Consider the following 26,622-nt stretch of genomic DNA (forward strand, 5'->3'; position numbering starts at 1 on the left):
CCCGAAAGATGTGGTTTACCACTTAACTGCCCAAAGTGAGACAAATTACTCTCCTATGCAGGATGACTCTCTAAGAGTGATACGGAATTGAAGAAACACGTATGGCATCACAGAATCTTTCTTTTCACAAAGCCATATGATTTGTAGTTCATAAAACATAATTTGGAAAATAGTGATGTGGTTATTTTTTAAGAACCTGCATAAGAGAGTATAGTTAATTCTACATTCTCTTCAAGCAGGCAAGCAAGTTATCATTTAAAATAAAAGAGTGAAAATTGGAGCTGACACAGCAGCCCATGTGGTGCAACTCTGCAAAGGCGGACTCCTAGACCTTAGGGTTGGGCTTGACTTGGTGAAACAGCTCAAAGTCATCCAGGCTATTCCTTTCTGGGGGTGGACCACAGTCTACCTACAGTCATACCATGCCAGGTCAGAAAGGCAGATTTGCTTAAGTGGTTTATTAACTGACTATGGAAAGGAAAAACCTGAAAGGTGTTGCTGAGACATCAGAGCACCAGAAGCATGCTAGCAACACAAAACTTGATGAACAGCTTTAAAGGGGGCAGTGCTGCATGGATGGAGACCTTCCAGATTTTTCTCAAGGATCAGCATCTAGATTTTGACTTTGTTTTAAAATCAAAATCACCACCATTGTTCATCCAGTAGACCTTTCTGGGCACGTTCCCAGGGCAGTGTTCCTTTAAATATAAATACTTAAAGTGGACCATCTGTGTTGGCTTCACAAAGGAGAAATATCTGCCTCCAGTGTTAAGTGAGGAAAACCTCAGTCAAGAGAGTCCTAAAGGAGAGATTACTTCTTAGGAACCCTCACCACCGCCTCGACGGGAACACCGAGGCTCAAGGGAGAAGAGAGGTCTGTTGCTTTAAAAAGCAAATCATCAAAGAATGAGTGGTTGTTCATTTCTACCGGAAAAGCCAGCCTGGAGACTGAGTTGAGATGCATGCATCTAATAAGAGAATAATAAATGCCCATCCTGACCTGAAATTAAATTATTGGCTGTTATGTATACTTCCTTGATCAAATAATGAGTTTTCCAGAGAGTAGAAACTATCCCCCAAACATGACTTAATGCTGTGCTTGCTGCCATAAGGAGGGGAAATAGGAGAGAAGAGAGACTGTGTTTCAGTGCCATTACTAGCTTCCCAAACTTGTTAGGAGATAACAAGTTGTCCTCTAAGAAGTAGCTGACAAGCAACCAAGAGAAATACACTTGATCAGTATATGGGGAGAGGATAATGTTTAGTCATTACTAAACAACAATGCTTTCAAATTTGGGGCTTTTAATTTGATTTTGATATGGACCAATATTTTAACTTTTCTTGTGACTCTGCAATTAAGCTGCCATTGGCTTCAATGAGCAAAGAAACCTGAGTTGTTTTGTCATCCTTCACATCATAAATCAAAGGAAAAGTGACCCCAAATCAGTTATTTTGAAGTTTAAAGATTCAGAATAAAATCTTTTATTGCTTCAGAGTCACACAAACATATGGCCCCATGTTTTTCTAATCAAATAGGAATAGCCCTAAATTCTTACATTCAAGGGGACAGATATTGAACCCAATTATACCGTTTCTGCCAGTCAAGACATTTTCCAATATCAAGCATCAGAGGTGAGTTAGTTTCATTGAACTATGAATTCAAATAGTATTAGACCCATTCTTCTCAAAAGGCAAATTAGTAGGAATATGAGGAAGACACACAACAGGAGACATCAGATTGAAGAAAAGGTGAGGATGAAAATAAAAACAATTCTCTTGACACGTTCCTAAATATTCTTCTACCTCCTTTCTCTCCTACCATTTAGGCAAGACTGATATTTATGGTGACATATTCTCTCTCTGGGATAAGGAAACCAAGGCATTATCAGAGTAACAGACATTGTACTTGTTACAAATATGCCCCCTTAACATTTGGCACATAATTTTGCTTTCTTTTGGTTGGTGAAAGCTGCCATACTTCATCACCGGTCTAGAGCACAGACTCTCTTCTCCTCCAACCAAAGTCACTATGCTTGGATGCCTCTCTGAATAAAAAGGTCACAGATGTCCTAAGGAGAATGGAATATATATATATATATATATTTATATAACTTTAAAAAAATTCACATGAAAACAGGAACGTAGGAAGGAGGCCAGACATTTGATTAAGATGGTGACAAATCATTGAACTTGTGATATTTTCTTATGTTGTGTGAACTCCTTCAAATTTGCTATTGTAATCATATTTTCAATCCTACAAGTACATGCAGGTAATCTGTGATTTATTTCTCTCTGCAGATTTTCAACATTATCTACTTGTAAGCCTGTATACCTTGATGTGATTCTTCTGAACAATCTTCAAGCATCAGTAAAGCAACAACTATACTGGTAATAGATAGGCATTCAGAAGTTACTCTAAATCAGTGATTTTACTGGGGCAGACATGACAAGGGAATAAAAAATGAGGGAAAGAATAAAGCTGTAATGATTATACTTTCTTTTGCCAAAAGGCTCCTGGGGCAGTAAGAAAAAGATTTTGGTAAACATCTCAGCTCTCCAAGTGGCTTTCTTATAACAAAGACCATAGCTGGTCCTGGGCCAAAATTAGACTCTCAAACATTTGTGTGTGCTTCTTCAGCCAAATTCCAGTATAGGATTACATCATAAGTGGTTTTTATGGAAATAATCACATCACTGAAAATCACAAGTATTTGGAAACAGACTAAAGCATTTATTTTGGAATGGGCTGTTCAGAAATAGAAACCTGTTTCTGGCAAAGTGTAATCTGTCCTAAGGATATCCTGAAAAGCCAATGAGGTATTTCAGGCCTTCTGTGTATTATTTTACATGAATTCTGAAGGCCCTGGAAACAATGCAAAAATGTCTTTCAAAAGACAGACGGTGGTGAACAATTGCTATCTGTACCAAATCTCAGGTGATTATAAATTATGGAAATAACTTGTCCTTTACAGAAACATCACCAACGAAAAGAAACACCAAGACTTTGTCTATAATAATGCAAAGATAGTTGACAGATTTTATCAATTCAGTAAAGAAGCAGAAAACTAATTCCAGCTTTATCATAACATATATAAACCTCTTTGACCTAATTTAATCATTTGTAAGACTTTTCCAACTCTAATTTATATTCGACCACCACCACCACCACCCACCATCACCCTGGCCAAATTTGAATGAATGTTTCATTCTTTACTTGAGGGCTACACACACATACAATCTCATTAGAAGAAGTCACACGAGCAGCTTGGCATTGCACAGATCAATCAGGCTAACCATGCTGCCCACTGCCTTCACCTGCAGTGGAAATGGTGGGCATCCACAGTCAAGGTCAATTAATGTTTCATGCTTTGGAAGAGAGGCCATGAAAGGACCTCTCTCTTCAAAATGCCTCACAGGAGAATATAATGTTTCAAGGTATGGACATAGTTTAGAACCGAGATTCTATCCATTTTTAATAAAGAGATCTCTTATTTATACTCATTATAATAAAATGTTATAGCAACTGGAAGAGAGAACTGAAGACACAACCTTACAACATTTAAAAATCAGTCTTGCAAAAATCTTCCAGGTGGCCAGAATGACCACTGAACCCTTCTAAACCCACAGTTACTTCACCTCCCAGCAATGACGAGTTTCTGGCCTTCGAGATCCTACATGAAGTAAGCATGTTAATTTCATAGCATCGTTTCCTTATTTATCCAAGGTCTCTTCTGTGGCATGTTTTCTTTCACCCCCATCTAAGGTCTTCGGGATCCTGTTAATTTGTACAGAGCTCAAGTATATTCATTGCAATGTTTGGGATCACCATTAGCTCCAGAGTCCTTTTTTAAAGGCGATGAAGTAAAATTGTAAATAGTATCACAATGTCATCCTGGAAAACCTCTCATGTGTCTAATACTACTTATAAATAATTCTTACAAATCAAGAGGGAAGTATTAGCTTCACTATTCCAGAGGACCTGGCAGGACAGCAAGACTAAGGAAACTCTTCAATCTGAAAGAAGACAATGCCCATCATCAAAGCACACAAGAGAAAGGATGAAAGCCACATTTAACACAAGGACAGCCAGAATAAAAAGTATCCAAACCTTGTATAAGACAGCTTAATGGATACCCATTCTCTAAAGAATTCTTCATATTTGAAAACATTCATAACAGTATTCATGATACACTCCAGATATTTTGAAAACTAATAGATCCTGTCTAAACTATATGTAATAAGAGAATGCATGTGTCTTTTTTTAGTTATTCAACTGTCTTTTTTTGAATCTGAGAATTGTTAAAACAATTTGAAGTAAGTTTCTAACCAAATTCTTGACTGAATTTAACCAACTGCTTCTTAAATGGCTTATTATACTTACTCAAACCAATCTTTGTGTTTCAGGACAATGTACAAGTAGAAAAAAAAAAGTATAGCATCTGTTAATACAGACACACACATCTGTAAGAATATAATTATATAAGAAATAGTATATTTCTATGATACAGGTATTGTTTTGTGCATGCAAATATATATACTGCACACAAACATCATTTGAGAGAAAAGAAGGAAAATATTGGAATGCATCATATATAATAAAGTAACTATCACTGGCTGAAATTTTTTGTTTCAGTGAAGCATGAAATCAAGTTAATTTCTTCTCTACAAAACCACCAAAATTTTGTCTTACTCACTGTAAAGGGCCACCATTTGTATCTCCAGATGAATAACTGTTCACATAAGAACTCCTATGCAAAGTGGACAGCTTGCATACCAAAGTATGAAGTAGAAAACAAATACAAATGCTATATTCTATAGGTCAAATAGAGTTAAGCATAGAAAATGTACACTTGTCATTTTCTGCCAAAGAACATTTGAAGCTCTGCGTGTAAGGGCGGAAAAGGGGGAGACTTTGAGATGTGAAACTCTGCTTCCAAAACTATAGGTTGGAGTCAACTGGGAATAATTTCCTCAAACACCAAACTTTGAACAGACCTGTGCAGCAGAAAGACAGTTGTACTGGAGACCCCATAATGTTGCCAGAAGGGCAACTTGAAATAGGAACAAGGGCACTTCTAGAAATCGTACCAGAAACAGTTATGCAAAAGTGTATACTGACTGCCAAAGGACTGGTTGAGTTCTGTCACCTCTGACATCATTCATTGCTAAACTGCATGGATGGCATTTGATCTGGGAGGGAGCTCAAGTTGTTATACAATAAGTACTTAATTAGCATACACAGTATACTTCTCCATTGTCATTTTGGAAATCAAAACATACACAGATGGCAAAAAGTTTACCACATTTGGTGATGTGAAAACTGATCCTATTTGACATATGCCAAAAATTTCGGGAAAAAATGAATGCATACGCTTTCTGGAGAGAGGAGGATCTTTTGAGATACATTTGTAGTATGGATTGCGATGAATACGTTATTAACCTCAGTTTAAGTACCAGCAAGTAGAGTTTTCCAAACCTGTACTTGAGCTGCAAAGAAAAACAAACTACTCATCGTTTCCTTGAGGCATGCATTTCACTATGGCAAAGCGCACCAGGCGTGCATGACAGGGGAATCTGGGCCTGCTTCAGCCAACTGAGTAGACCATGAGCATTCTTCGAACACAAGGCAGAAGGCTTTATGGAGTGGAGAAGAGGGAGAAAATTTGGAACCATTGTCTGATGATTTCATTTTGGAAGGGCCATTCCTCAGCCGACTGCTGCTTCAGGAAGGCGAGGTGATGGGACCAGACTCGGCCAGATGTTGGCTACGGTAGCAAGCAACTTTAGCAGCCAAAACGGGGCAGTGTCATGACACCAGCTGAACACGTGTCAGCTGCGAGAAGCAGGAAGATGCTGCGCGCGGGGCCAGAGCTGACTGTATTATACAGCGTCCCATCTGAGGCTGCATAAGACACTCACTGGCGAGCTTACGGGGCCTCGGAACGATGTCAGGAGCCGCACAACACACAGCACACCAGAGGGCAATGCACAGTCAGAAAGAAAGAGAAAGAAAGAAGAATGAGAGGAAACAAGCAAGACACGCGTCCGTCGTGCACAAACCTTCGGGCTCTGTGTGTTCTTTGTGATGGACTTGCTTCAGCGGGCAGCAGAAGATTTCGTGACACTTAGCACGAAAGGGGGACTCTTTTTTCTTTAATTCCGCAGATTGGATGGAATCTTGCCGTAACATAATGTATTCCTGTGTGCCAGGGGGGGCGTCATCCAGAACTGTGGTCACCACATAACAAAATGAACTCAAGTTAGAGCTTTAGGAAAGTAGGGAAACGTCTTACATCAACTCTACTCCCGGGGGAGACTATAGAAACAACAGTCCCAAGAAAAGTTTCCAAGAAAAGCATTGCATTGCATTGCGGGTTTTCTTTTGAGGGGCTTCGTTTGCTAATATGAATAGTTTACTCATCTATACATACCTTGATAGAGAGTACTGAGTTGGCCAAAATGTTCGCTTGGATTTTTTCCAGCCAAAGGTGAGAAAAACCCAGATGAACTTTGTGGCCATCACAATATACTGAGCATTTAAGGGTTAGATTGTCCCGGATGAGCAATAAAACATGTTAATACCAATAACCATATTGTATCTAAATAAACACTGTGGAAAGTGACATGTTTCAACTTGAGGTACAATATAAATATTTACAGGCAAAAACGGCTAATTTCCACAAAATTTTCAGTGTATTCGTTTGCATTTTCTTCCTGGGTCTGCTCCTGGTGAGGGTCTGGCTTTCATGCACTATGTACAGAGTTGGACAAAAGAATTCACTTTGTGTTTCCCAAAGAGAACTGGGGCCGTGACAAGTAACCTTCACATATTCAAAATCCCCTAATGAAGTGACCAGATTCCAGTCAAGAGCCTAATAATCAACACTGGATCAAAGACCTGCCTTGAATTGTGGCACTGCAGGGCCTGATTCACTTTTGGCCTCAGATATGAGGCCCCTCTCAGATTTCTAGGCCCTTTGTGCATTTTCCTAAGGAATACTGTGATTGTCTAGTGTTTGTTCCCTGCTAAAACAAGGTGTCTGCTTTCACCTGGTCCACTGCAACATTATTTTTCCTGATAACTACCTACCAAAGAGTGTGCAAATTTGATCTGGGTCTGCAGAAACAGGGCATTGACCTCAGAATGGATTTTTTTTTTTCACACCTTCCCAGTGAGGTCAACCCATTTTACCATGAGTGAGTCAGTACCCCTAAAGTTATGATTAACAATGCACTGACTCATCCTACTCCCTCAAATGCATACCCTTAACATGCCTTGAGAAAGACTGGGTACCAGCTGCAAACTTTCTATGGGGAGAACAAGGCTATGATGCTTGTAAAATATCACAGCTTATGGCTGAGATTGGATGGGATCTCGTGCTTCCACATTTGGCACAACATTCTCAGCTCACTGGCTAGGATCTTAACAGACTTTTAAGAACTTTCCTTCACATTGGAATGAAAATGGCATGAAAACCAACATAACCTGGAAATTAGTATTGAGTTGAGAACAAGTTCTTGATAGATTGGCTGTGTGTGGAATTGTTGCCTTCCTTTATAAGTCATGAAATTATGCAAGACGGTGATGAATATTTTAGTCACTTCTCTTTCTATTTTCCTCTAGTGCTCAACGGTAGTAATCAAAAATATTATATAGACAGACCACCACAGCCTTTTCTGAAAGAGAGTTCCCTTCATCTACTAGGAATGTGACGGCAACTTCTTAGAATCTGGTTGCTGAATGCACATCTTTGGTAGCAACAGCTGCTATTCAGACCACTGGCAACCATTTCCTGCCAGGAGCAGATAGTTATGATAATATATACATGTATCAAATTCTAGCATCACAGATGAAGGTAAGTTCTAGTTTGACCACACAAAATATTTAAGGAAAACCTCCCAAACTTAGAACTAAAAAAAAAAACAAAACAAAACAAACAAAAAAAACCCACCACCCATGATTATACAGAAGCTGAGAAATCCCATTTTCATGCACGGTATATAAGAAACACATTTTAAGATCAGAAGAGAATTGGAGGATTAAAAAGAAAAGAATAACTTTTGGATAATACATAGAGAGCTTATTCAGAAGTACATGATAAACACCAGTAAATTGTTTTCCATTTTCATTTTTCGATACCAAAAATGACATCACAAATGGGCATCTCTGGAGATTAATGGCACAATAGCTTTTGGCTGACTCTCCAGCCATCAGCTTTACCCAGCTGGTCATTAATTCCCACAAAAAGCCTTGTACTTCCATCATTATTGTTTAATTAGATACAGCCAGTATCTGTAACATACAACAAAATTCTAGTGAAAGAGCCCCACTGACTGATATAAGAACCAGACCCCAAATTCATCATCATGGGGAAAGCAGGAAAGTCACAAAAGTGCAACATAATTGCTTTCCACAAAATTCTCTCTCTACTATTCTTTCTTCAAATTGAATTTAGCAAGTGAAAAAGATGCCAAGATGAGAGCATTTAAGGAGCCATCTGAGTAATGACCGCAGGCAAAGAACATTTCCTTGGAAATTGTGAACATCTGGGAGTTAATGGCTTAGCTTTGCATCCAGGCTGTCTCTACTCAAATGCCCCAAACATAAATCAATTCAGGAAAAACAGAAAAAAATATCAAATCTATCAGCATACCTCGGTGTCATTTTGACACAAGACCTAAAATATTTTGGACTTTTTAACCAGAAGTGGCAATCTACAGGAAACACCTCATTTCAGTCTATAAAATCTTTGAATGTAAATTCATTTTGATGAAAGATTAAAACTATTGTATTAATTTATTCCTAGGGCTCCTTCAGGTAGAACAGTGACTGTATGTGCAATTGACAACAGCAGGAGTGACAGGGAACTTCCCATAAGACCCCAGCACTAAGGCAGGTGGGTACCTTAATTCTACTACCTTAAAAAAAGGATGAGGAGACAATGTGTCCAAAGGGCACAAACTCCAGAAAAGGGAGAGGAGACTTGCAAAGAAGTCAGCTCATCGAAACAGGAAAAAAAGAATGGAATCTACCTTCCCCTGGCTTAATCCTAGGATTTCTGCTATTTCCCCACTTCTATTGCATTCATTCTTGCACACCATTCCAGCCTCTGAAAACCACTCTTGCCTTTCTTCAAAAACTACTTGTCCACATTTATTCAGTGACTCCTGCTCTTCTTCCCAATAATGTTATCCAATCTTGAAGGTTGCACGAAAGACTCCAGTGATTAGGCAGACAATAGATTTACACCAAACCTCTTCCAGTTTCAGAGTTTCAGTTTGACTCTTTCAGACAGGTAAGATGGTAAAAGTAGCTCATGGTTGATTTTTGAACCGCAGGACCCATGTATTGAGAAAGGCCATTAGCCCCATGACAGTAGCAGAAAAGGAGTAGGCCTCTGCTGGGAAATGACACCCACATAGCCAGTGCCCTTGACCTTGATCGCACAGGCCACCTACTCAGAATTCCAAAGTCCCACAAGAGTGGTAGAGAGTTGGATGAGAGAAGTGCACACATGCAAATTCACACACCCACAGACATGCAGACACTGACAGGTGGCATACTCAGACACAGGGTGACAATAAGTGACTCTACTGGTGGTATGATAGTTAAGAGCACAATTTATGGAAGACCTTGTTCCCATTATACAAGGTGTTTATTGACTAAGCATTAGGTGGGCAAGCCTACATCCAGGATTGGTTTCCCAGTAACAGTCCTGGACTGGCAGTAAACCACCCTCATTCTCCTCCAGGCTTCTCAGCAATTCTCAGGATCAAGGCCATGGTCACGAGAGGGGACAGTCATAGGAAGGGAAGAAAATTTGTATCTAAAGCCAGTGACCTGGTCTACGTTACCCATGTTCACAGAAATATAGTGTTCCCATTTCAAACTGGACATAATGCATTGATCTGTAGCAAACCATCTGTGATAAAATGAAAATATTTGTCATGGTTGTTCAGTCGCCCTGTCATGTCTGACTCTTTGCAACCCCATGGACTGCAACATGCTAGGCCTCCCTGTCCCTCACCATCTCCCAAAGTTTGTCCAAGTTCATGTCCATTGCATCAGTGATGCCATCCAGCCATCTCATCCTCTGACACCCTCTTCTCCTTCTGCCCTCAACTGTTCCCAGCAGCAGGGACTTTTCCAATGGGTTGACTATTCGCATCAGATGAGCAAGATACTGGAGCTTCCACTTCAACAAAACTAATTCCAGTGTAATATATGTCTTAAATGCATTTTTAATTAAAGAAGTTAACCATCATTTATTCTTTCTATGTTTAGAAACTCAATTTATTTTCTTATTTCACTTCATATAATATTGGCTACATAAAGTACCTACTCAAGTATTTAGTAGAATCACAAACACTACACTCTTCCAAGTCATCGCAAACAGAATTTCTTTAGAGATAACTTAATGCAACCCCTTTGTCTTAAAACATAAGGAAAATAATGCTCAGGAAGGGGAATTGACAAGCCACAAAGCTATTGGAAAAGCCCAGCCTAGAAGCCAGGATTTTAGTGTGTTTACCAGAAAGTCTTAAGTAGGTTCTGGTTGCTTTTCTTTGTACAAACTGATATATTTAAACAGGATCTTTGGTATACCTTAGCTTCAAAGATTATCTCTGTCTCCAACGAAGTTTACTGACTTTATTTAAAGACAGAAAAGTAACCAGGAACAACCTGGGAAACTATTCAGACAATGCCACAAAGGCATCTGGCCCCTGGCCAGGCCACTGTGACTTGCAAGGTGTGCTGTTTTCAAGCTGGAAGCAGTTAATAAGCTCTCAGTTATTTGATGATGCTGTTTTTTTGCTTTTCAGTGAACTCTTTGGAAAGACGATTCAACATACTTAATTGATGATACATGATTTGAAATCAAAGCAAATCTGAGATCACCAGGGCAACAGAAATGAACACAGCCATGGGACTACCAGTCAAAGTTATTGGACATATATTAGTGACTCCAAAAAGCAAATGCTTGAAAGCATCTATGAAAGTAAAAATAAGGGAAAATACACAGATTATCAAATGTCCTCGAATAATGAAAAAGTCAGTAGAAAACAGAATAATTTGAGTGATTACTCTTCCTTGTCACTGAGCACCTGTCAAGCAGAAAAGTTAATTCAGCCACAGATGAATTAACTCAAGTCCTCCATTTTGCTTTCCAACTCACTATCTATTGAATGTGTGTGTGCCTACTAAGGCACTTCAGTCGTGTCTGATGCTGTGTGACCCTATGGACCGTAGCCTGCCAGGCTCCTCTGTCCATGGGATTCTCCAGGCAAGAATACTGGAGTGGCTTGCCATTCCCTTCTCCAGGGGATCTTCCTGACCCAGGGTTCAAACCCGAGTCTCTTAGGTCTCCTGCACTGGCAGGCAGGTTCTTTACCACTAGCACCACCTGGGAAGCTCCATCTATTGAATACTTACATAAGCTTTACTGCCACACTGGATACTATCAATGGCAAGCTTAAATGTCAATGAATTATCTGTTTCCATCTGTGCTCAAGCGCAGTCATGTCCGACTCTTTGTGTTCCTTTGGACTGTGGCCCGCCAAGCTCTTCTGTTCATGGAATTTTCCAGGCAAGAACACTGGAGTGGGTTGTGATTTCCTCCTTCAGGGGATCTCCCCAGTCAAGGGACTGAACCTGCATCTCCTGTGTCTCCTGCAAACAGGTGGATTCTTTGCCCGCTAAGCCACTGGGGAAGTCAATGAGTTATTCAGATAATTCACTGAATCCTTTTAATCAATACTAATGGTCCTTTTGTTTGGCCAAAATAGAAACAACTTAAAATATTTCTAGACATTTCAGTTACCTTTCCCTTTGCAATCTTCCCCAACTTCATGCAACCTCCAAGCACTATCCATTTTCCTTCAATTTTGTTTCTTCAGGCTGTTTTGCTACTTTCATGGGAGGAAAAAATTCAAACTCACTATCATGGTGGCCACCTACCTCCAAAATTTTATCACACATCTATCTTCTTCCACACACTAGCTTTACATAGTATCTAAAATATGCCTGAAGACCTTGTATTGTACCTGCTGTTCATTATGACACCCCCATTGGCTCTACTCAAATGCCACCTCTTCTGAGATTTTTTTTAGCCATGTTAAACAGGTTTGCACTATCACAATCTGTAATTATGTAGATATTTATGTATATGCCTCTCCTCTGACTCTTCCCACATGAATATAGGATATCTGAGGCAGAAACACTATTTGTCTCATTTGTCATTCTATAGGTGGAGTCAATTGTAAAACTCACTCAAAGAATTCTTATGAATCAAATGAGAGATGCCCACCTTCACCCAGCCTTACTTCTAAGCAAAGGTAAATAGCTCATTTTAACTCTTCATGAGTTGGTTAGATAGCATCTCTGACCCAATGGATGTGAATTTGAGCAAACTCCAAGAGATAGTGGAGGACAGAGTAGCCTGGCATGCTACAGTCCATTGGGTCACAAAGAGTCGAACATGATTCAGTGACTGAACAACAACAACAACAACAACAACTCTTCATGTCCATATAACACTTTAAGAAATTTATCCTGTCATTTGTTGAGATAGCTTTCTAGACATTATCAGAAGTTTTTAGTGAGAAGTGAGATTGATAATTATTTTCATAGATGTGTCTTTCCTCCACAGCTTGAATGGGGGCTCCTAGAAGACTAGAATCATGTCTCTTTTGGTATCATCTTTGCTTTCCTAATGCCCCACCTACAATGTTTTGTGCATGGTAACTTTGCATGCACAAACTGAGTCCCTTCTAGAGAGAGTCCCACCTACCTTGAAGGTGTGTGCTAAGAAGAAAGGATCAGAAGTGGAAAGAGTTCAGCACATTGCATGGTACCTGGCAGGCACCAGAGTGGCTGCAATGGAAGAAAGACCATACATGACAGAGATGGAGCCCATTGAGCACTGTACCAGGATCCCCACCCTTGAGACACAGCTAAATTCCTAGGTGACCTTTGGAATGGCACATCACATCTCTGAGTCTCAGTTTTCTCATTTCAAAACTAAGTGACGTGGGGACTTCCCTGGTAGTCCAGTGGTTGGGATTCCAAATTTCCACTTCAGGGGATGTGGGTTCTATCTGTGCAAGATCCCACATGCCAAAGAGTGTGCAAAAATATTAAAAAAAAAACAAACAATAATAAGTGATGTGAACCAGGCCAGGCTTTCTCAACATTAGCACTTTGACATCTGGGGCTGGATAATTCCTTGTTCTAAGAGGCTGTTCTATGCACTGCAGGATGTGTAATAGCATCCCTGACCTCTACCTTGTAGATGCCAGTAGCATTCCAGCCCAATTTGTGAACACGAAAAAAGGTCTCCAGATACTGTCAAATCCCCCTTTACCAGTGGGATGAGGGCAAAATCATCTCAGTTGAGAATCACTGGCCTGATGATTCTCCCACCCCCATGCCCAGTTCTATAAAGCTCTCTGTAAAGAAATCTTACCTGGAAGTCTCTTTCTGACCCTCGGAGATGCTTAGCATCCAGAAAGGACTCAGATTTCTACTCAGGGGAGTTTGGTTCAGATCAAATAGTGAGGAAGATACGCTAGTGAGCACACCAGTCATCCAGGTAAAGAAAGCCCTGGACAAGATGGAAACCACTACAGCTGCACACCAGTGAAGTACTTACTTAGCTCATGGCAAAGGCCTTCTCTAGTGAGGATGCCACTGGGCAGCATCGATGGCATTGCACAACATTAGGGGAGTATGTCCAGGCACATGCTGAGAATACATAATAGATGTGGCACAGCCTACCAAACACCCAGCTCAAATGCGGACAAGAAGCAAGAGGAGGTGGGCAACTCTCTGAGGCCTTATCTAAGGAGCTTTCCTGAAGGTCGGCGTTCTCATCATCAGAGGACCCACATCACCAGGGAATATGGGTTTCCAAGGTGGTGCAGTGTAAAACAATCAGCCTGCAATGCAGGAGACCTGGGTTTGATTCCTGGGTCGGGAAGATTCCCCTGGAGAAGGGAACGGCTACCCATTCCAGTATTCTTGCCTGGAAAATATCATGGGCAGAGGAGCCTGGCAGGCTAAAGTTCATGGGATTGCAAAGAGTCAGACGTGTCTGAGCACATGCACACGTGCACACAACATCAGGGAGCCCTTCCCTCAAGACAGAAATGAGTCCTTCATGCAGAAAAGTGGCAGCTCCCTCTAGCAGAACAGATTATGTGCAGAGGTTCTGTGCACAGCTGGAATGGCATGGATTTTGTCCCCACCACCATTTAAAGCATGTGAGAAAGAAATGCTTAGACATACACTGGACCTGAGAACACTGGGTGTTGTTAATTCACCTCAATATATTGTCTGCAGCGCTGGCACCTGCCCACTACTTGCAAGTTTTCTAGCCTGATGTCATTGCATTCCTCTCCCCCATGCACCTGTTCAAGTCCAAGTCAAACTGAAGTATCCATCCTAGTCTCCTGGAAGGTTTGTTAAGACACAGGTTGCTGGGCACCTTCACCTAGAGTCTGTGATGGAGTTTGTCTGGGGTGGGCATGAACAAGTTCCCAAGTGCTGGCTGATGCTACTCAAGCATCACATGGGGGCATGGGGGTGACTGCCTAGGCATTTGTTTTACCTGCTCCAGCTACCTCTGCTGTCTGCATCCTCCTCCACCGGTACAAACATAGTCTGCACCATTGGTTCTCAGCTAGGGTTGAGCACTAGTATCATGTGTGGAACTTTTAAAAACTGAAGTTCTCATGGTACCACCCCAGATCAATTACACTGGGCTCTCCAGCCTGTGGCTGGAGTGCTGGTGGGTTTCCAAACTCCGCTGGTGATTCAGCTGCACAACTGGAGTTAAGAATGACTGTTGTAAGCCTTTTCTTGCTTTCTCCAGTGAAAATTCATCTCTCTCTCGGAGCAGGGGCAGGGGGCGGGGGCGGCTCTGGTCTCTGATTATCTTGCTACAGATGACCCTTGAACAAGGCACAGGGTTAGGTGTTGTCAAGCTTCCTTACAGTTGACAATCCACATATAACTTATACTGGTCCCTCCCTATCTGCAGTTCCTACGTTGGCAAGGTTCCACATCTGCAGATTCATTCAACCACAGCTCATGCAGTCCTGTAGTAGGAACTACTGAAAAAAAACTCATGCATGTAAGTGGACCCTGGTACTTCAAACCCACGTTGTTCAAGAATCAACTGTATTTCCATTTCTTTGCACACCTCAGGCCAGAGTGGCCGTGTCCTCTTGGGTACTGGTACTGTTCACTTTGTAAAACTCTACAGCAGCTCCTATCTCCCCACAGCCAGTTTATTGTACTCTGAACAGCCATGGAGGTTGGTGCATAACTCTACCACAGCATTAACCCACGGTACCCTAGGTTCTTCTTGTCTTTCAATATGACAATCTCCTCACTAGCCAGTTTCGTTGAAGGGAATCAAAGCAAGCTCTCTGCTTATTAGAACCCCTCAAGGTCAATGTCTTGGGCTGGTGATAGCAGGTGTCTTGGCCTTGAAGCCAGTTGGTGACGCTGCATGTCACAACTCTGGATTCGTGCTGATCAGCTCTGCACATAGACTCCTCACCCTCAGGGTCTGCACAGAGTCACTGCAAACTTTCCATGTGATGCAATTTGAACCACAGTGCAGCACTAGCTCATGGTCAAGAAACAAAATGGTACCAAGGATTCATCGGGAACCTTGTTGGTGACCAGTCCAGTAAATACACTAGTCCTTCTTTTATGACATCACAAAAGGGGGGTTGGAATACATTTTCCATAAATTGCATCCTTGAGCCCTGCAATTTAGGTGCTCTCCACCCTAGCTACAAAATCAGAACCACTTCAGGGATCTTTTATAACACACCCATGCCTGGGCCCCACCTCCAGAAAGTCTCTTTAATTGGTCCTGGAGCAGGGTAGGGACCTTGACAGTCAAACTCCCCAGGTAGTTCTCAGGTGCAGTTAGGATGGTGAACCAATGTGCCTAACCAAAGGAGCAAGAGAAAAATTGAAGCTGCAAATGTGAGCACAATTAACTGCAAAGATGTCTTCCTGAACAAAAAAGGAAGCGCTCTAGAAGATACTGGAAATTTCGAGTTCTAAGCCCCTTAATGATTGGATAAATAAATATAGAACACAATAAATTCCAATAAATATGGAATACAAATGGTTCACTCAAGGAGAAAGCCTTAGGGAATGAAGAAGAATGTACTGGCAAAGGCCTCACAATCCACTGGTACTGGTTCAAATTCCAGTTCAAACCCCCAACTCCCAGTTTTCCCCTTTGCCAGTATCTCCCCCTGGGCAACTGCAAGTCTGTTTGGGATTCAGTTCAGTTGCTCAGTTGCGTCCAACTCTTAGCAATCTCATGGACTATAGCAGGCCAGGCTTCCCTCTCCATCACCAATTCCCAGAGCTTGCTCAAACTCATGTCCATCGATTTGGTTATGCCATCCAACCATCTCATCCTCTGTCGTCCCCTTCTCCTCCTGCCTTCAATCTTTCCCAGCATCAAGGTCTTTTCCAGTTAGTCAGCAGGTATAAACTGGGATTAGCAGGTGTAAACTATTATACTTGGGGTAGCCAAAAAGCTCAGTTGGGTTTTTTATATCATCCCAAATGAAGGTTTTGGCTAATCCAATATATAGGATGGAGAAGAAAGGTTCTACTATATAGCACAGGGAACTATATTCAATATCCTGGAATAAACCATAATGGAAAATAATTTGAAAAAAGAATATATATATTTGGATATATATATATCTGAATTACTTTGCTGTACAGCAGAAATTAACACATTGTAAATCAACTAGACTTCAATTTTAAAAAATAAAAAAAAAATTAAATTCCAGTTCTGAGACCAGAAGTGGTCTCAACAGTGTGTTCAGCAAGTTCTGTCTCCTCTGAATCCAACAAACAGGTTGATCACTATTTGGAAGTCAGGATCCTGGACCAGCATCATGGGTAATACCTGGAAGCTTGTTAGACATGTAGTCCCTCATCCCTGCCAAGTCTAGTCCAATAGAGTCAGAATCTGTATTTTCATAAGATTCTAAGGGGACTGCAATGCATACTAAAGATTGAGATGCACCTAGAACAGGGGCTGGCAGATAGTCATGGAGTCTGCCCTCAGGATTAGTTCACTCCCTTGTCCCTTGAATCCAAACAACTATTTGGGCATCAATTTTATGTATATTCCTGGAAACCCAACCAAGGGTAGAGGAAAAAGCAGAGGACTTGAGAGACCTCTGCCTCCTACTACATAACCAAGCGTCAATTTCCTACCTTTTATACATGACCCAACCATATCAACATAGAACTCCTAACAAGGTTGTTTTAAAAAGTAAAAGAGATGCTTAGGTGGAACTGTCCAGCACAATGCCTCGCCCTTGATAGGTACGCCATATGTATTAAGTACTCCCCAAACATTAACTGAGGCTGAATCCAATTTAATGTGAAAGTGTCTTTCCCAAGGGAAAACAAAACAAAACAAAACAAAAAGCCATCTACTTTCTAGCTGGACAGACAAAGCTTTCACATGACCCTCATATTAATTTTATAACCAAAGTAGGGAGAACGACTCATAGGGAAAAAAAGATCTTATACTGCTCAGAGTAAGAAAATGAATGACAAATGGTTATCTCTTCCAGATTGTCAACTGGAATTTCTTGAATATGTTTCATTATGACTGGGTTCATTGAAAAATTTTATTTGCTTTCACTTATTTTGTTTTCTGACACAGCACACATCTGGTCATGATGTCCTAGGGACTGAAACAATTAGGCAGTCTTTAAAGATTACTTATAGATTGATTCTAGGTGTGGCTTTTCCACCAAATTTTACCTCTTCCTCCATGAATAATGATGGAGGTCACTGGCACCATTTAATAAGGAGTCTTTCTCTTCAGACACAGTAAACTAAGGGGACTGCCCACAGCATGCTGTCCCAGCCAGCTCTGCCCAGTGTGTGTGAGTGTGTCTATGTATGTGTCTGAGGCTAGAGACGTGCCTTTATTTTTAATAACTATTAGTACAAGAGCTCTGGGTAGGCTCACAAAATGATGTCATAGTTACTCACAGAAACTTTGTCTCCTGATATTTCCTTAGACTTTACTCTTAAGACCTTTCTTTGGTAACATCATAGGCTACGTTGCTAAAGAACCTATCAATTTTTTTCTATTTTTAGAGCATTAAATCTCAGAGGAATGAGGTCTCCTCACCTACATACTAGAAAGTGTACTCTCAAGCATTGCAACCATCTTACTAGCAAATGCACTCATGGTCACTATACTTCTTCACATGGCATGCTAGAGGATGCCTGCACTATGCATGATTGCTATTTCCTTCATACTTTTCTCTCCTGTTGTGAAAGCTAAGCTCTGATTCAAATCTCATTGTTGCCCCAAGTCTTCTGAGATGTCTCAAGAACCCCACCTCACAGGCTCTGCTAACAGCCAGAAATTCCTCAGCCCTATTGATAGTGACTGGAAAATTATACTGTAAAAACATGATCAAGTGCTGTCAACCTCCCTCTACCTCTCCATATCCCCCCAAAAGGTAAGCAGCAAACTCATTTTACTTAACTAGTTATAAAATATCAGGTTCTCCAAGAAGTTCATTTGCATTTTCCGTAACAGAGTAAAAAAACCTGAATGATTTTTTTAGCCAACCCATTACAATCCTTGCAGGCAATCAGAGTTCTCTTACTTCCTCTTCCTGCCACTGTCCTATGGGCCATATGTGCTTCTGTCACTTACTGATGTCTCCTTCCAGCCCCAGCAACAATGAAGAAAACTCACTCAAGTACATTAGCAGCTCATCTTGACTGACCCTTGGGCAGGAACCATGAAGCAAAAATCAACGTATGGGCTGATCTATAAAAAGCATTTCTCAAAAACTATAAACTAGGCCTATGTCATTATAGCTTTGTGCTCCCTGGCATTCTGTGAAGTGTGGCTGTACCAGTTGATTGAGAAGTACTAAAGGGGGAAAGAAGGCCCCTGAAAAGACATCAGAAAAGGTTCTTTCAATTAATTAAGATGTGACTCATCTCAAGTCTTGTCTCATTTAAACTATGCACTGGATAAATCCTTCCATTTCCAGTTAGTCACAAGCTGCACTCAAGCTCATCAAAACACAGCTCAAAAAATGATACAAATGAACTTATTTACAAAACAGAACAGACTCACAGAATTACAGGACAAGTTTATGGTTACTAGAGCAGAAGAGTGGGGAGGGGGATAGACTGGGAGCTTAGGATTGACATGTACACACTGGTATATTTAAAATAGATAATCATCAAGGACCTACTGTATAGCACAAGGAACTCTGCTCAATACTTTGTAATAACATAAAAGAAACTTTAAAAGAATAGATATATGTATATGTATGCTACTGCTGCTAAGTCACTTCAGTCGTGTCTGACTCTTGGAGACCCCAGAGACGGCAGCCCACCCGGCTCCCCCATCCCTGGGATGTTCCAGGCAAGAACACTGGAGTGGGTTGCCATTTCCTTCTCCAATGCATGAAAGTGAAGTCACTCAGTCGTGTCTGACTCTTAGCAACCCCATGGACTGCAGCCCACCAGACTCCTCTGTCCATGGGATTTTCCAGGCAAGAGTAGTGGAGGGGGGTGTATACACACACACACACACACACATATATATATATGAATCAGGCTTCCCTGGTAGATCAGATGGTAAAGAATTTGCCTGCAACACGGGAGACTCCGGTTCGATCCTTGGGTTGGGAAGATGCCCTGGAGAAGAGAATGGCTATCCACTCCAGTATTTTTACCTGGGAAATTCCATGGACAGAGGAGCCCAGTGGGTACAGTCCATGGGTCACAAAGAGTCGGATGACTGAGTGACTAACACACAACAACAACACAAGTGAATCACTGTGCTGTGCACCTAAAGCTAACACAACATTGTTAATCAACAAAATTCCATTATAAATTATTTTTAATGACAGCTCAATTTGGCTGCAACATCAAATTCATCAATTTACAAGCTCAAATCGTTTTTTAAAACCTCCAGGAAATGCAGTCTTCACCTATATCCTGTGGAAGAATTCCTTGCCCTTACATAATTAAAAGAGGGACATTTTTTAGCCAATGGAGAGCTTCAGAACAAAATTCCCAAATCCAGTGGCAGAAATCCAGAAGAGAATTCTCAAACAGAAATATTTCAGTAACATGAGTACTTTTCTCTGCACTCAGGTCCGCCATAGTTTCTGACACCCCATTAAACAAACCGAGCTGTTGTTTCTTCTCAGGAGGGCTGTCCCTGTGTGGATGACAGAAGGAAGAATATAGTGTGCCAGGTTAGAACCCACTCTAAATTTGTTTATGAAAAATTGCAAAGCAAATGGTATTTGAGTTTGTTTACTCTTGGCAGCATTTCTGTTTAAGAAAGAGGCATTATGACTGAAAAGCTTCAAGCCATCAAATGTCCTTAAAATAGCATTTAATGATTTAGGTGTAAATGAATCATAAACACTTAAATTAAACTTCCCCCTCATTCCCTACAAACCCAGCTGGTTAAGTGAGGTTTTAGCCAAAGAGCATTCTTTAATCCTATTTTCTCTTAATCTTATTAAAGGTAAGGTCTTCTGAGTTGGGCTCAAGGCTAGATTTAGTGCTCCCATTTAAGACACTGGGAATACTCACTTTTTTTTTTTTCCAGTTCTTACAAAATTTCAAACTTGCACTTTTCTTTCTTTTGTTATTGAAGTATAGTCGATTTATAATGTGTTACTTTCTGCTGGAGAACAAAGAGTCATTCTTTTGATATTCTTTTACATTATGGTTTATCACAGGATGTTGAATATAGCTGCCTGTGCTATACAGTAGAACCTTCTTGTTTGCCCATTCGATACTCACATTATATTTTTAAAAGTAGTAAAGTGGAGTGTTGTGTGTATAAATGCACTTTTATACATTTTCAGTATCTGTAACAACCTCATAAGGCAGGTGACATTACCGTCCCCAGTTGGCACAGAGGAACCTAAATGAATGTCAGAGAGATAACCGAGAGGAACCCAGAAGCAAGATGAGAGCTGGGATTCAAACCCAGGACTTCATGTCTCCAGGGCCTATACTCTTACTCACTGTGTCATACTGTATACTCAATTATATATCTATGGTAGGCAGAACGATGGCCCCTGAAAGATGCCCACATCCTAGTCCCTGGAACCTAGGAATATGTTACTTGAAGATTGCAGATGTAGTTAAGGTTGCTCATAAACTGTCATTTAGAAGGATTATCCAGGTGGGTCCAATGTAATTTCTATGTACTCTTGAAATCAAAAGGGAGATGATTTGGTCACAGAAATGAAAAGGAAGAAGACACAGGTCAGATTAAAAGTGTGAAAAGACTCAACAGGCTATTGCTGGCTTTCAAAAGTGGCCTCAAGCCAGGGAATATACATAGCTTCTGGCAGCTGGGGACGGCCTTCAGTTGATAGCTAGCAAGAAGATGGGCATCTCCATCCTACCAGGAACTGCATCCTGCTAAAAACAAACATGAAAAGGGAATGGATCTTTTTCTAGAGCTTCCAGGAAGAAATGCACCCAAAGAAAGCCAAGACTTGCTTCTGACCTTCAGAACAGCAAGATTAATAAATTTGCAGTGATTAAGCCACCCAGATTGTGGTATATTGTTAGGCCAGCAGAAAACTAATAAAATATTCAATGTTTAAATGCTGAAAACCTACCTAGGTTCTATATCCCATAAGTTTTCTAAAGGTATTTTAATAACAGTAATCAAATATCAATATGTGGAACTGACATACCTTCATTATCTTCAGCCTGAGAAGAAAACATACGCACAAAGCAGTTTCCTTTGGCCTTTTGCTTTTCCATTGCCTTCCATAATACTACCTTTCATATTCTTTCAACAAATATTTATTGCTGCTGCTAAGTCGCTTCAGTTGTGTCCAACCCTTAGCGACCCCATGGACTGCAGCCTACCAGGCTCCTCCGTCCATGGGATTTTCCAGGCAAAAGTACTGGAATGGGTTGCCATTGCCTTCTATTTATTGAGAAACTACCATATGCCAGGCACCATTCAATGTATACAGTACACAGCAGAAAGGAAAAAAAATGTAGAGAAAAACCCTTGCCCTCATGGAGTTTACACCTCTGGAGTGGAGCTGAGGGGTAAACAGAGAGTAAAGAAATCAGGAAGATGAGACTTCCAAGGGTCTCTGAATCACTCACAGGAAGGGATGTGCTTGAAATCTTCAGAAGACTCACATAGTTGAGAAATAAACACTGACAAGTTAAGCTCCTGACACATCAGTGAACTGTCCTTTAGAGCAATCCAGGGTGAAAACAGAGCAGAGGACTGAATGAAATGCCATAGAGAGACCCAGAAGTGTGCCCAGTAAAGAGATCAAAATCACAGATCCTGAGGGAAGAAGTAGGACTTGCTGTTCTGGGTCTTTTTTTTTTTTTTTTCCTTTTAAAGAAAATGAAGATGGACAAAAAATGTGGTTGGAAGTGAGAGACTGAAGGGGAGAGTGGGAGGAGGTGAGTTCAGAAAAGTAAATGGAAATCCACTCACTAGGCCATTGTAGTATCTCTGGCTTCAATTCTGAGTGGCAGGGAGCCATTGGGTGGAGTCAGGCAGAAGAGTGATCAGACCTGGCTTATGTGAGCCAAAGCTCATTCTTGTTGCTATGTAGAGAACAGACTTCAGGAGTGAAGAAGAGAGACTGGTTAGGAGGTTACTGCTATGATCCATGCAAAGGTTGAGAGCAGTTAGGACTTAGTGGTGTAGGCATGAAGAAGTGGTTGTATTCTGGGTACATACTCTAGGAATACAAGCTTTTATGAACAGAAGTTATGTCTAACAGCTAACACTATGCAGCCGCAAATGATGCTGCTTCATACAGATACCCTTTGAAAATGGTAATTCTGTGGAATATACACTTCCCAAAGGGAAAATATTTATTGTGGATGAGCTAACTCTATTCTCTCGGCATAGGAGAGACCTCTCCTCACACTGAACCCTCTTCTGCATGACTTCATTGTACTAAATGCGTCTGTGTAGACTGGGATCCAATAGGTACCCAGCAAACATTCACACAGCAGGACAGTATTAATGACAGTGATGGAGATGAGAATGGACAGTTTGCAAAACAACATTCTTGACAAATCGATTCTCTTGAGCCTTGACACCATGCTTCTCTCTCTTCTCTCAATGTCTTTTCTCTGTCAGTATGTCAAAGATTCCACCAAACAAGACTAACACTTCGAATACTAGTGGGAGAATGGAGGAACTGCAAAGTGAAGAAGAGGCACCAGGCATGCCAAGCTGGGAACCTCTAGCCAGGGAAGGCCTCCTGCTACTGCTCTTGGCTTCGTCTTTGCCTCTCAGCCCTTAAGCAGGTCCAGTTTACATCTCTTCTTCCAGAAGCTCCCTAGAAGCATGCTGCCTAAAATGCTGTGAGCAGACTTGTAATCCGCTCCAACAATGGTTGCAGGAAACATGGGAAAGCAGGAACTAGTTGAGTCCTGCTGCCATGATAATTGGATTAAACCCACCTGTCATGGAAAAGAATGTGCAATTATTGAGGAATACTGTAATGGTTCATTTTCTGTGACACCTTGACAGAGCCATAGGGTGCCTAGGTAGTTGGTCAAACATTATTGTGAATGCTTACTAGGCCCCAGGCACTCTTCTTATATGATCATTTTTACCAAGGTGTGTTGCCCTGTGTATAGCCAGATTGCTAGATTTGGAAAAGCCCATTCATGCTTTAACAGCAGCAACAACAACAACAACAACAAATAGAGGAAGATTGCAGGACTTGAGCTGCCCATCTTTATCTCCCAGTCCTTTTTCTTCCTTGCAATTGATAACTCACTTATTTTACTTCCTCTTTTTCCATACTGGAAACTGATCTAGCCCAACCATGAATCTAAAAACTGCTTATTAGATGTTTCAGTGTTTTCTCCATCACTCTGCATGAGTCCCAAGTGCCCTGGGCAAGTACATTGGTCTGCAGAGTTACAATCGTTCCTCCAACTCCTTCAGTGTTATGACAGAATGAATTTTTGCTTGATGGGAAATTATTTTGTATTTCATTCCATATTTTATATCCCTGTGTCTAGGTTAAAATCAACATTTCAACATAATTCTGATCAGAGGTGATTATCCTAAATGAAATTTGCCAATGATCAGCATCATTTCTCTTATGTGCTATCAAAATGTTTTAATGCAGTGAATAAAAAACACTGTCGGTTGTTATCATGATACAGAGGAGACACAAACTTAATGCTGTGTGTGACCAGTAGAACAGTTACCAGCTCGATGTGTTGTCCCTTTAAAAATCACATTCTCACATAGTCCCCAATTTGGTGCAATGTTCACCTTCCTAACAACTCTGATTGCTACAGTGAGGGAAGGTGAGGCTCCAAGAATTATTTGCTTAAGGTTACCCAGAGAATATACGCCAGAATCAGGAACACAATGAAATTGCTGATCCTAAAACTGACATCTAACATACAGATAAATTTCATAAGTTCATTAGTATATCCATTTACTCAGCATCTACTATGTATCAGATCTGTGCTATACTCTGTCTGAAGCACATAGCTATGACCAAACCAATGAACGTTTACATGAAGTTAATAAATAAATGAAGCGCTCTCAGCTTTTTTTTTTTTGTCTCATCTTACACAGCTCCCCAGAGAAAGAAGGTGTATGTGTGGGGGGTATGTTGACATGATAATAGGGGTGTCGATCTGATAACAGAGACTTTCTTTCTGAGATGCATGATGCTAAGCATTGTTCATGCACAACATGAACAAGCTGAAGACTTGGGAACCTAGGCCCATTGAGGGCCAGTGGTGAACTTAGAAGCAACCCTGAGAAGGAAGGATTATTCAATTAAGGGTTGCCAGCATGGCCCCTTGGGAGCAAATTACTCCAGACAACTTTTAAAATTTTCCTTCTTGAATTGAAATTCAGCAGCAACAACAACAAAAAGAGTACAACGGTGTCCACCCAAAATAGCCTGAACAATACTTCCAGAGATAAACACAAAGATGGAGTCGCATTTCCTCATACTCAGTTGCTGGAGAAAATTATAGTGCCTTTCCTCATTAAATTAAAAGGCCACAGACTCCTAAACGTTTCCATGTTTTGGCAAGAAAATTATAAGTGGTTGTGCCCACTGAGTTTGGTATGAATCTAAATACAGCCAGGTGTAGATAAACCCAATGTATCAATGCTATCACATAGAGATGCAAATGTCACTCAGCATTTGGGGTGCGAGGGGTGGAGGAGGCCCTCTCAGCCAGCCCTACAGGACTGCCCAAGCCCAGAGGATTGGTTTAGAAAAGTTTTTTGGCCAGGCCTGGCTTCCTTTCTCCTGTTGAATGGGGCCTAGTGCCAATCGAGCAGGTGCCCTGGAAACGATGGAGATGTGGGTAGGGCTTCTCTCACACACTCCACTTCACCTCAGGGCCTGTAGTGACTCAGCTTGGCCACTTCACACACAGCATGGGTAAATGTGAGGTGAGAGTTTTAGGCCCTGCCTGGTCAAGCATGTCACCCATAGATACCCCCACAGGGCCTAAGGAGAATGGAGTGACAGAAGAGAGATGACTCCACAGAAGCCAGCACAACTACCAGAAATAGAGGCCATACAATGTCTCTGAAGCCTAGCAGTTAAACCTTACTCTCCACTTCCGAGAATTTGCCCTACCTTGGGCTTTACCACCTACAAAGACAGCCCATGAACGTTCTATAGAACAATGTCCTTAGGAAGTTTCCTAGAAGACTCAGAATATGGGCTCAGTCCACAGTGATAACTGAATTGCTTTCTTTGGTTAACTTTAGAAAAAAATGGCAAGAGAGGACCGCACCCCCCCCCAACCCCAGATGGTTTGAATCATTGAGAGAGTTCTATTTTCTGCCACAAAATGCATGGCCAACCATCTTCTCCACAGGACCCAGTTTCTTTGTACCTGTCACTCACCTCAGCACTTGTCCTCTGCTGTCTAAAACTGTGACCTTCTGGTTGAGCTGAAAGCAAGCTGATCTAAACATACTGAGGAAGGTTGGTAGATGGAGCTCAGCTACATAGGCAGAGGCAATCCCTGAGAGCACAGGTGGCGAACCAAGTGATGAAAAGTGATATCAAATGAGGCTCCAGAAACAATCCAGCCACTCCAGAGTCCAAAAGCGGGAAGCTTACAAGAACCACTCCATGGGAATAACCGGCAGCCAAGAGGAGGCTTCCATGAGGAGACCACATTACTTGGAGGAAACAAACATCTGGCTGTAAAATGTACAAGGCAATGCCATCTCCAGATCACCAGTAAGTAAAATGACCATATTAACAAGCAGAATGACAAAAAGTCACTGCCTTCTCATACCACCCTAAAGGCACAGAGGTAAGCAGTGTGCATGCGTGCTCAGTTGTATCTGACTCTTGACGACCCCATGGACTGTAGCCCACGAGGCTCCTCTGTCCATGGGATTCTCCAGGCAAGAATACTGGAGTGGGTTGCCATTTCTTCCTCCAGAGGATTGTCCCAACCCAGGGATCAAATCTATGTCTCCTGCATTGCAGGCAGATTCCTACCACTGAGCCACTTGGGAAGCCCCTGCAATTAGAAGACATGGG

General features: G+C 41.3%; 1 protein-coding gene across 4 annotated transcripts in view; it reads right to left on the bottom strand.

The window, feature by feature from the left end:
• Positions 1 to 26,622, bottom strand: part of FGF13 (fibroblast growth factor 13) — a 575,359-nt gene that overhangs the window by 208,516 nt on the left and 340,221 nt on the right. For 2 of the 4 annotated variants that reach the window (XM_040265380.1, XM_040265381.1), the window contains exon 3: positions 6,061 to 6,228. The exons of the other annotated variants lie outside the window; for them this stretch is intronic. In XM_040265380.1, coding sequence (XP_040121314.1) covers positions 6,061 to 6,228 — 168 coding nt within the window. The remainder of the gene's footprint in view (positions 1 to 6,060; positions 6,229 to 26,622) is intronic. 4 annotated transcript variants of the gene reach the window in all.

This window comes from Oryx dammah, unplaced genomic scaffold, assembly GCF_014754425.2.
Source record: "Oryx dammah isolate SB20612 unplaced genomic scaffold, SCBI_Odam_1.1 HiC_scaffold_23, whole genome shotgun sequence".
Lineage (NCBI taxonomy): Eukaryota > Metazoa > Chordata > Mammalia > Artiodactyla > Bovidae > Oryx > Oryx dammah.